This window comes from Arachis hypogaea, chromosome 13 (assembly GCF_003086295.3).
Source record: "Arachis hypogaea cultivar Tifrunner chromosome 13, arahy.Tifrunner.gnm2.J5K5, whole genome shotgun sequence".
Lineage (NCBI taxonomy): Eukaryota > Viridiplantae > Streptophyta > Magnoliopsida > Fabales > Fabaceae > Arachis > Arachis hypogaea.
Window position 1 is genome coordinate 35103987 of NC_092048.1, and position 12367 is coordinate 35116353.

Here is a 12367-nt window from a genome sequence, read left to right on the forward strand (position 1 = left end):
TACATGCACAGTAAGATTATTCACATGAATACTTAACAAACATATACACATATCAAACTATTCTATCATTGATCAAATAGCCAATATTTCCTTGAGAATCCATAAAGAAATTAGATACATCATAATGAGTGGTGGAATTTTCATCATTTGAAACAAAATTTATTTTCTTTCCTTTTTTATCCTTTTTCAAAGATGCTTGATAAAGATCAACTAGGTGCCTTGGGGTACGACAGGTACGTGACCAATGGCCCTTTCCACCACAACGAAAGCATTTATCCTCAATTGATTGACTTTGCCCATTGTTTCTTTCTTTATCCCACTTCTGGTGAGATCTTTTCTTGTGAACATAATTTTCTTTTCTTCCATAATTTTTTTTAGGGGGAATAATTTTCTTTCCTTCCATAATTTTCTTGTCATTTACCTCTTTTAGGGTTAGGATTTGCCACATTTGCTTCAGAAAATGGGATGGTGCCAGCTGGGCGCGCTTCATGATTTTTTACGAGTAACTCATTATTGCGCTCAGCAACAAGAAGGCAAGAAATTAGTTCAGAATAATTTTAAATCATTTTTCTTGATACTACTGGTGCAGGAGCACATTCGAGATATGGAAGGTTGAGAAAGTTTTCTCTAACATATCGGGTTTGAGGAAGTATCACATGATTGTATCTTTCTTCAAGATTTTTCCACAGATCTACAGGATCTTTTAATGTGGGATATTCATTTTTCAATCATACGTCAAGATAACGATGAAGGAAATCATGACTTTGGTTTTATCCTTCTGGGGTGTACTATTTTCAGCCTCAATGGTATCTCCAAGATCCATTGAATCAAGATGGATTTCAACATCTATATCCATGATAAATAATTATTTCCAAATATATCAAGAGCATTATATTCAAGATGAAAGAGTTTCAACATAATAAAAATTTGTTACCTAAAGTCTTCCTAAAACTTCGTTAGAGCTTATTGCTGATAACGTGTTGTAAAATAAATAAATAAATAAGGAAGAGGTAATATAAAATAAGGAAGTATAATTAAATAACAATATTCACCACAATTACTATCTCAATATAATAGAGATGATTAATATATTTACTAATATTATATATAAAGAATAAGAGAGAGATGAGTATTTAAAATACTTGTAAAATAAAGAAAGAGAGAATAAAAGAGAGAGAATGTTGTTATTATTATTGTATCAAAAACCTCATCATATGCTCTTATTTATACATGTGCAAGGCTCCACTTTTTCAAATGTTGAAAAACATGTACCGCTTATTTCTTTAATGTTTGTACTTCCCAATAGTAATTGAATAGAAGAATAGATAATGCTGAGTAGACACTGAATGGACATCTATATTATAACACAAACAACATTAATATGACTTTTATTAAGTCAAAAGTCCAAAAAATAGTTTTAAAACTTTTCAACAGAGCTAATAATTCAATTCACAAAAAAAATATAATTTAGTAATTAAATAATTCATAAGTATAATTTGAAAGGATTGGATTTGTTTCTCCACAGTAATTATTTAATTATTTTAGAACTATTTTCTTTTGAAATCGATAAGAAATATATATGACAAAGGCCAAAAGAAAAATTATTGTTATTTCAAAATGGTGAATACAATACAATACAAGCATGTATGATAAACTTAAGGCCACAGGGATAGTCCAATTGCATCTCTCAAATGACTTAATGCATGATTGCAGATATTTGACTACCTCATTGGGCACGCGATCTTAAATCCTCAATCAAAGAGTTGAATTGCGAATAAGACGATCCACCTTCCTCCACAGCTTCTTTAGCCTTCTTCCCAAGCTCCTTCGCCCTTCTCCTCATCCTCTCTGCTTCCTCACCTTCCATTACCCTCTTCACCGCCTTCTCTATCACCTCCTTCTTCACCGGCTCGCCCCCCATCATCCCTACCCACGTTTGAACCCCAACACCAACCCCAATCCTCGCTATGTCCCTCAGAAACATCGCATTATAAAACTGCTCTGCATACATCGGCCACGTCACCATCGGCACCCCGGCACAAACACCTTCCAGCGTCGAATTCCAACCGCAATGCGTAACAAACCCGCCAACTGCTTCGTGCTCAAGAATCATCAGTTGCGGCGCCCAACTTCTTATGATCAGCCCCTTCCCTTCCATTCTCTCTTCAAACCCTTCTGGAAGCCACTCTAACTTCTCATCTTCTTCTTGGTTCTTTTTTGATCCTTTACTCACTACCCAGATGAATGGATGATTCGAAGCTTCTAGACCCATAGCAATCTCTTTAAGCTGAGCGTCTGGGAACGTTGTCATGCTTCCAAAGCACACATAAATAACGGAGTTTGGTTTCTTTGTCTCAAGCCACTTCAAGCATTCCTGCTTGTCGATCCCTGCTTCGTTTCCTCTGCTTGCTTTTTCCTCTGTCTCCCTCTTGCATAGAGAAACTGGACCCAACGACCATGCTCTTCTACCAAGCACCTTGGTGTAATGATCGGCGTAAACTGGTTCCAGTTCGTAGAAGCTGTTGACGATCACACCGAAGCTCTTCAACTCCGATTCGTTAGAATCATCAAGCAACTTGCAGAATACCTATGTGGCACAAATACAACTACTGAGTACTGAATACTAAATACAATATATTAAACAACTTGCTAATTTAAGAAGGTGAAGATAGGTAGAAACTATGTAGAGTTATTTTCATATCAAGATGATAGTTAAAACCGTTAGATGATAATTTATTCTAATACGTTGAATTCTAATACTGTTGTATTCGACGCATAATAAGAGACCTCGTCATCTCGAGGGACTTGTGGCAACTGCATCTTGGTCAGAGTTATGTCGCCGGGAAGGTTGGGAACCAAGAAAGGTTCTGTGTAGGATGAAACCTTGTCTTGTGGCTTGTAAGTTCTGATGCAAGCGGAAACGCACAAGGGGAAGAAGCCCAACCCATGGAACACGATCCTTGGAATCCCGAATTTGGCGGCGGAGTCTGTGGTCCAAGGGAAGAACATGTCTGCAACAACACAGTTTGGATGCAGTTCTTGCAGCACTTGCTCAAATGGGTGTTGAAGGAGCACGGTGGCTTTCATGAACTTGATGAGCTTATCCGGTGCCAATGCCGACTCTGAATTCTCGCATCCTTCAGGCAAGCCAGTTTCCTCCGGTGGCGGGAACTTGATGGTTCTGAGGGTAATTTGGGATTTTCCGATGGTTCTTGAGACGAAGGGTGCGTTGTGTGTGGTGGTGACTATGGTGGATGTCACTCCTCTTGCGGCGAAGACTCTGGCTAAGTCAACGCATGGGATTATGTGACCGTTAGCAAAGAACGGGAAGAAAAGAACATGGAGTTCGCTGTTCTCCTTGCCCATTGTTGTTGCAATGTTGGTAATTTTACTATAGAATTTGGCTATGGTTTGTTCTGTTTATAGTAGAAGATTAAAGATTGAAGTTCAGGAGCGCGCGTTTTGCACGAGTTCAGGTTAAATATTAAATCAATTATGGCATGTGTACATGAAATTATTTGATACCCCAAGATTTTATTTGATTTTATATAAAGACATTTTATTTTAATTATTGGAGGATAGATTTTAAGGCTTGATTTTTATATACTATAAAAGTGTTATTTTTGTTTGGGGGAATGCTAGGGGGACAATGATTTTGTTGAACAATATGAACAACCACCAATCAAATAAAAACACACTACACCTCCAATTTAATTCTCTAAATTTTAATATTAAAATAACCATCCGTACACTAGTAAAATGAACATCCGATATATCTATTGTTTACATTGTTTAATATTTTCATTGTTTACCTATACTTTTCCTTTTGTTAAAAATATGACAAAATAAATAAGTTATATTTTTTAAACCAAGATTATTATGAAAAGATGTTTTTGACATTTTCATTTAAGTAATTATTTAAAATTAATTGTCAAAATCAATCACTAATATAAAATATATATTAAAAATAAATTAAATAATATATATTTATATATAAATATATGATAATTATTTTTTGTAATTGATTTTAGTGTATAAATAATACTTTTGATATTTAATATTATTGTTTTTATTTTTCTATGTATAAAGTTTTTATTAATTTAATGAGTAATACTCTAAATAGGTCTCCAAAAAATTTACGATTCGACAAATTTGTTCTCAAGAAAATTTAACTAGAATTTTGGGCCTGACCTTTTTCATGATATGCCAGATACATTTTCAACCCAATTTAAAACGGTTAAGACTACTGACGACGTCCTATAGGCCATTTGACTAGCTGACGTGTCATCCGCAGGACAATTTGGTCCCTGGCCACGTAAACAAAACCACGTCGTATCATATGAGAACAGAACGATGTCGTTTTGAAGTGCACAAATTAATCTCTAGTTTGGAAGCCAAAAAAGCAAAACGACAACGTTTTAATAGGGGACCAACTCCTTCAACCAAAAACTCATCATAACGGCGAGAAAGACAAAAACCACTATAGAGAGCTTAGCCCTGAAGGGGCGGTTGGTGCCAAGCTCATTTCCCACCCGAGTGGAGACCACGAACCCTAAGAGAGGAAGGGAACACGTAGATGAACGAAGTGGGTTGGATGAGCACGTGGAATGGTGGAGATCGGAGAGCCAGACACGTCCGATGAGGGAGAGGAAGATGGAGAGGTTAAAAGCAGCGGAAACAATGAGGCAGAGACACGTGACGAGGATGTAATTGAAAGAGAGGTAGAGGAGGTTGTAAATGAGGGAGGCTTGTATGAGAAGGTAGGTGATGCCCTGCGCGCGAAAGTAAATATGGATTGGATGGAGGAATGAGTTTGTTACGAGGTCCAGGAAGGAGAAGTTGAGGTAGATGCATGCCATGGTGGCGATGTCAAGGTGCTGCTGGAAGTGCAGAGAATGGAAAAGATGTTGAGCCAGACGAGGGAGATTAATAAGGAGGAGAAGAGGAGGAAGATGATGCAATGATGGAGTGTTGGCTACTCTAGGGACTAATTTATCCACTTTGAAATGGCCAAAGACCAAACTGTCCTACGTATGATACATCTCACTTTATCAGACACGTTAGCTATTTATAACAGACACATAAAATGTCGTTATCAGCCTTAACCGATTCAAACTGGACTGAGAATGTATTTGGTATATAATGAAAAGTCAGGCCTCAAATTCTAGTAGTCAATTTTTTTTTAAAATAAATTGTCGGATCGTGAATTTTTTAGAAATCTATTTAGAGTATTACTTTCATTTAATTTTTAACAACACTTAGCATAGCAGCAGGGCAAAATCGCATGATGATAAGTATCAGATAGATAGAATATTTATTTCAATGAAAGAAAAAATCAAATGAAGAGCTTGTTCATTCAATTGAACTAGTAGAAAGTAGAAACAACGACATGATAGGTTTGTAATGAGTGAGTTGACAAATTGTATAACTCTATCTCATGGGTTCACTTCAACTATTGTTTGTTGTAGTTGACTTCTGTTCCATTCCTGTTTAGCCGAGGTATACAGCTCCTTCTTCGACTGCTCGGCTCCGGAGAGATCTATATGTCGTGCCAGGAGAGTAATGGTAGGCCTCGGCGGTATAAAACACGGTGGCGGGAGCACTTGCAAAAAGCACTCCGACGCTCAAGTAAGAATGTGAGTTATGAGAGAGTAAGAGAAATAAATTAGAGTATGCTCTGTGACCAGTTTTCTCCTGGGCTATTTGGTGTGGTTTTATAGATGAGTGAGGTGCTCTCTTCTGTTTGTTTGTTCCGATATTGTTGGCTTAGGTAGTGAGTTCTGTTGTTGTGGATAACGGCCAGGAGATAGTGTTTGACTTGTGAACAGTGTTGGTCAGGTTTTCGGTTTCAGCTCTGATTGCTTATTTCCGAATTTTATGGTCGGTTTCGATTTTGATCTTGTTTCCGAGTATTATGGGGTACACGTCATAGCCCCCAAGCTCGTCTGGCGTTGTATGGAAATGGTAGGCGAGCTTAATGGAATTGGTCCCTACGTGTAAGGTTGATAAACCCATATTTTGTGATATATTTTGTGCTTGGTTTGAGTGATTTATTCAATCCTTCACCCACTTATTCATATTAATTGCATGGTTTTACTTTCCCTTCCTTATTATGTGATGTATGTGAAAAACATGTTTCCTATGCTTTAGAATTAATTATTTTAATTACCTTCATTTCCATTCGATGCTGTAATTAGTGTGTTGAGTAGTTTCAGATCTTCTAAGGCAGGAATGACTTAAAGGATGGAAAAGGAAACATACAAAAATGGAAGGAAAGCGTAAAACGGAGTTTTGGAGAAACTGGCAGCGACGCGGCCGCATGGACGACGCGGCCGCATGACTGACGCGACCGCGCGACAAGGAAAACTCCAATTGACGCGACCGCGTGACCCACGCGGACGCGTGACAGAGGTCACGCACCAGAAATTGCAGAAAACGTTCATAGAAAATTCTGAAGCCCTTTTTGGCCCAAATCCAAGTCCAGAAGGCATAGACCAGAGGTTATGAAGTGGGGGAATGCATTCATTCGAAGAAGGCTGGCAATTTTTTAGTTACTTTCCATGATTTAGATTTAGTTTTGAGAGAGGTTCTCTCCTCTCTCTCTTTAGGATTAGGATTTAGATTTAGGATTTTATTTGCTTCAAGGATTATCTTTTTACCAGGTTCAATGTTCTTTTAATTGACAGTTATCTCTTATTTTTAGATACCATTAATGCTTGCTTGTATTAGTTATGTTGCCTATTTGACTTATGCTACATTCATGTTATGATTTCTTATTTAATGTTACTTGAGATATTTCAGTTCAATATTGCTCTCTTTTACTCATGTTATTAATCATTCCCAATCTGAAGACATTTTTATTCCAGTAGATTTAATTTCCTTCCTTTTGGTCATGGTTAAGAAATCAGTAACTCAGGAGTTATCTTAGCTCAACATAATTGATAACTGTTATCTTTGCTAATTGAACTGAACCTCAATAATCCCAATCTTTTCTTAAGAAATAAATAGGATTCGAAGGTCAAACTAATTAGTCCCTTGACTTTCCTTTGCTTTAGCAAGGATTAACTAAGTGGAATTAAGATTCAACTTTCATTATTATTGATAAGAATAACTAAGTCTGGACTTCCAATTTCTCATACCTTGCCAAAAGTTTGCTTTACAGTATTTATTTATTTTGATTGACATTTAAATTAATTGCCATATTCACTCCTCATTCTTGAAACCCCAAATTTACAATCTCCATAACCAATAATAAGAACATACTTCCCTGCAATTCCTTGAGAAGACGACCCGAGGTTTAAATATTTCGGTTATCAATTTATTTAGGGGTTTGTTACTTGTGACAACCAAAACGTTTGCACGAAAGGATTTCTGTTGGTTTAGAATCTATATCTACAACGCGACTAATTTTATAAAATTCTTTACTAGCAAAAATCCTGACGTCAAAATGGCGCCGTTGCCGGGGAATTGCAAACGTGTGCCTTATTATTGGTTATTGTAAATATTTTTCAATATATATATATTTTTTTTCTTTTACTTGCTTATTTGCTTTCTCTCTTCCCTCTTATTTCTGACAGCTATTATGAATTCTCACCCCTCTCGCTTTGAGCTTGGTTCCAATTTTGTTGCATGGAATGGAAGCTATAGCAGGACTATGCATCAAGGTCTAAGCAATCAAAGATGGACGGAGCCACAAGGATCCAATCAACCCTTTAGGCAACAACATCATCCTAGATATCATGGACAAAGACCATTCTGCAATGCATACCCAACTGATAGATTTGATGGACCACCTTGTAACTACCAACAAGCCCCATCCTATGCTCAGAGACCATCCTCTCGACATAACTTCGAACCACCATACTCACAAGCTTCTTTTTACCATTCACTACCATATGATCCTTATCCACCCCAACGCCAATCCAATTACTCCCAAGAACCACCACTCTCCTACAAACCATGTTCATATCCATCAAGCCAAGAATCACAGGTTTGCTTCTACGAATCAGTAAACCAATTCAATGCAACCCTTCATCAACTGGAGCAAGCAATAAATCAACTATCTTCCAGACGTTCAGCCACTCAACAGACCCCCATGGCTTCATGTGGAGAATCTAATGAAGAATGTATTGTGAAGAAGACACAAGAAACTCCAGTAGACAGCATAGAGCATAACTTCGTACTGGAACAAATAGAAGAAGCTGTCATTGTAAAAGAAGAAGAGTTGGTTGAAGATTTAGGAGATGCCGAACCGCCACCTGAATCCAGAGTTGTGGAGAACTCCGTCAAGGATGTTACAACTGACGCTAAAGAGGATGTTGCACAACCTCCAATGCAGATATCTTATGAAGAACTGGACGTAGTAACTCAAGACACATGTTTCCTTGATGATGATGATCACAAGTCAAGTCCTCTTAGTGATGAACTTGCACCCGCAAGTGAACTCTTTGAGACAGAAGAATCTTCCCCGAGTGAATATGAAGATAATGCTGAGGTAGATTTCTCTCGACCTCCAAAATATGACTTGAGCGATGATGAGGGAGAATTTGAAGACTCTGATCAAGACATGGTTGACATGGAAGAAATTTTCAAGGAAGTGGAGGAATTCACTGAAGACCACAAGGGAGTACATCTTGCAGAACCACTAGAAACGCTTGTCCCAAGGCCATTACCACCCAATACAGACTTCAAGTGGGTAAAATCCTTAGCTTTTATCTTTACTTTTCCACTTGAATATGGTTTACTTGAAACAGATGGTCAGCTTAGAGCTCTTTGCGGCTTTAAGAGAAAAAGGGAAATGACTCGCACTCAACGCTGGTATGCAAGATCCAATGAGGTTTCGCACTTCAAATTGAGGTGCAGAAATTGGTGTCAAGCTCAATTTAAAGGATCTCGGAAGCTGTTTGATTACTGCAGTGAGAATTCAGATTACTTATCACCCGACTGGAAAAATACAGATCAAGACAAGGACGGGTGTAGAAGAAAAGTTTGGGATCCTGGAGTATATTCCGACATTCGTCACCCCGGGACCCTGAGAATCTGTTTGAAGCTACTCAGAAGCTTTACATGCCTAGTTTGGGACCCCGGAGGCTATTGACATTCCAAATACTGGTGGAGATTTCTGGACGAATTCAAGCACAAGCCACCATAACAGGAAGCTCATCCAATGTCCAACTTAAGGACTTTAACTAAAAGTGCTAGGTGGGAGACAACCCACCATGGTACGATCGTCCCTTTTTCAGTTTTCATTTTTGTCTATCTTGTTTGTTTTTTAGCTTTGATTGAACCTGGAATTTTGCATAACATTCATTGCATCTGCATTTCCATCTTATTCAAAAAAAAAAAGGGGTGTGCGACGCGACCGCATCGATCATGCGATCGCGTCAGTTGCGACAGAACACCTTCCACACGTCTGCATCATCCACGCGGTCGCGTGACCTGGAAATCGGCGTAAAGATCCAATGCCCAGAAAGTTGGGCTGGAATCGTGTGGCCATTGTGCGTTTCGCACAAAATGAACCACGCGGTCGCGTCCCTGACGCGATCGCGTCACACGCACAAACATTAATCCCACGCGACAGCGTAAGCGACGCGACAGCGTAAGCGACCTGATCGCCTCGCGCGGATAGCACACCACCCCAAAGGAGACAGAGAGTTGCGCTGAAGCGACGCTGGAATTGTGCGTTTCGCACAATCTCCAGTGACGCGATCGCCTCGCCTACGTGATCGCGCCATTCGCTATTTACCAATCCCATGCGAACGCGTCAGCCATGCGATTGCGTCAGCCCCATTTCACCCCAGCCACGCGACCGCGTGATCCACGCGACCGCGTGATCCACGCAATCGCGTGGATTAAAATTTATAACCCTCCTGTCATGCGAATCCTATCAGTTGCGCCGCCCCTCCCGAAACCCTCTCCTCCCTTTCTTCTTCTACACCACCCAATCACCACCTAGCCACCACCATCGGCCAACCCCGCCCCCGACGACCACCCAGACCCAACCGCCACGCCGACCCCCTTCCTCCTTCCCCCTCTTTCTTCTTCTCCTCTCTCCTCTTCTCCCTCCACCGCCTCTGCCCCCTCCGCGATCGCCGCTACCATCCGCGCCACCTCCAACCACCACCACCCTCAACCCCCGTCCCAACCCTTCCCCCATACCCCCATTACCTTACCGAACCCCCCTCTGCCCCGAACAGTCGCCATCGCCGCCGTGTCTCCCTCCTCTGCCGCGACAGCCGCCGTCACCGCCACCCCCAGCCGCCTCTCTGCCCCAATCTCCTTCATTAGCCTACCAGGTTCCGCAAAACGTCACCCTTTTACCATTCATAGTTACTTCATATTTTTCTGTTTTTGTTCATATTTAGGCTAGTTAGATATGCATGTTGTTGTGGATTCTAGGTTGTTAGGTAGTCTAGGATGTGGTTAGTGGATTTAGGCCTGATAATTGCGCTGTTCGTGTTTCTTGCTTTATGATTTTCGCAATTCTGTTGTTTCTATGATGTTGCTATTGTTCATATGCTGTGCTTTCTTGTTTCATGCTGCTTTTTACATTGCCTTTTTCATGTTCATACTCCTTATATGTATTTGCAGCTTTATTTTTTATTCATATGACCTATTTTGTTACTGTTTATTCTTTGGGACAGTTCAATTTTAGCCAAAATGCTGCCCAATTTTTTGTGAAATGTTTCCATTCATGTCTTGGTTTTGGCATTTTCAACTATACTTTCATTAGATTTCACCAAACCAATCCATGAATGCCCGGGCACGCATTCTTATTCTCTTCGATCTCATGGTTCATAAATTGCATTTTTGATGTTTGATTCCGATTTTTGCTATTTCTATATCTATTTAAATCATCATCTACCTGTTTTCCTTGTTTGGTTATGAGTTACTTATGGCTTCTAATTATGAATGTTTGTTACTTAGAAACTTATCCTTATGCCACTTACCTTAACCCATTTTTCACTAACTCACTAATTCTAATTTCTTGAACTCTTTTTCAATTCTAACCAAACTCACATTTTAACACATCTCTTCTGGTTTTTCACTTTCTTTTAACCTTCTAACCATGGCATACTGATAATTTTTCTAATTAACATGACTTCTAATACATTTTGGATTGTGACTTTTCTTTTAGGACTTTTCACTCTTATGTAATCCTTAATGCACATTTATTTGACTCATTTTCATTACTCTGCTGCTCCTTTGCCACTATGTGCTTATTTTGTTATTTGCCTACCCGTTTTTCCTATTTTTATTATATCCTGGTTTTCCATTTTTCAGGATGTCTGATTCCCAGAGAAAGGGAAAAGGAAAGGCTACCACTGGCAAACGTAAAAGAGGAGATTCTTCTATGTCTATCGTAGATCTTATGCATGATGCCTCCTGGCGGGAAAAACACTTTACCACCCAGGAGAAGGCTGACCAGCTACTCCCTGCTACTGATCCCATCAAGTTTGCAAACCAGTACTGCGATTTAAAATATCCGGCGTTTGCAACCTCCAGGAACCTGTACTTAGAGCGGACTCTGAAAATCCCAAAAGAACTCCAGCAATATACCTCTGATCAGATCAAAGAAAGAGGCCGGTTCTTCCTGGAGAGAAACCTGGTAGAGGTCAATGCATCTTGGGTTAGGAAATTTTACTACAATTACTTCAAAACTTCCCTAGATGCAGTGAACCTAAGAGGAAAGCAGATACTGGTCACTGAAGAGGCCATTGAGGACATTCTGTAGCTCCCACCCAAGTCCGATCAGCCTGATGGTTACAAAAAGGTTGAGGAGGACATGCGTTTCATGAAGTTTGACTGGGATGCTGTCAAAGCAAGGATAGCCCTTGACCCGACTGTTCCGTGGGAAATGGGTCAGGATACCACCATGCCTAAGGGAATCAAGTGGATTTACTTAAATGATGAGGCTCGGCTATGGCATCAGATCTTGAGCAACTATATTATGCCAAGTACCCATGAGACAGAGATACCAGCCGCTATGATCACCCTCTTTTGGTGTGTGATGGAGGGTAAGGACCTGTACCTGCCACGCTTTATCCGGTCCTACATGGCCAGGGTCCACGTCCGAGGCACTCTCCCCTTTCCATATCTGATTACCCAGCTCGGCCGTCGAGCTGACGTGCCTTGGGAGGATGCCGATGAGAGGCCACCTGCTGCTGAGTGCAAGAAGATTATTCCTCACAGCAGGAATTTTTTAGCTTTGGGCTACAGACCTCCATTCCTCTCATCTTCCGGTGATATAGCCACACCATCTACTGGTCCTTCTTCCTCCACAGCTACTCCAGCTACCCCTGCTACTACTACTGCACCTCCACCTGCCTCAGAGCCAGTTTATCACCTAGTGCACCGCCTGTTTCAG

The 12367-nt window shown here is 40.1% G+C and overlaps 1 protein-coding gene across 1 annotated transcript; it reads right to left on the reverse strand.

Annotated features, from left to right (window-relative positions):
- Positions 1-1580: 1580 nt before the first annotated feature.
- Positions 1581-3449, reverse strand: LOC112738040 (probable UDP-glucosyl transferase 73B6). The gene is made up of 2 exons (XM_025788288.2): positions 2788-3449; positions 1581-2587 (listed from the first exon to the last, which is right to left on the reverse strand). The coding sequence occupies exons 1-2, from the start codon at positions 3364-3366 to the stop codon at positions 1727-1729; spliced, it is 1440 nt and encodes a 479-aa protein (XP_025644073.1). The 5' UTR covers positions 3367-3449; the 3' UTR covers positions 1581-1726.
- Positions 3450-12367: the final 8918 nt, after the last annotated feature.

Bases quoted from the DNA above. Each gene is read 5' to 3' on its own strand.
- LOC112738040 (XM_025788288.2), bottom strand. From the start codon at position 3,366: ATGGGCAAGGAGAACAGCGAACTCCATGTTCTTTTCTTCCCGTTCTTT. The intron at 2,588-2,787 runs GTCTCTTATTAT...TGTGCCACATAG, and splicing joins AAGTCCCTCGAGATGACGAG to GTATTCTGCAAGTTGCTTGA.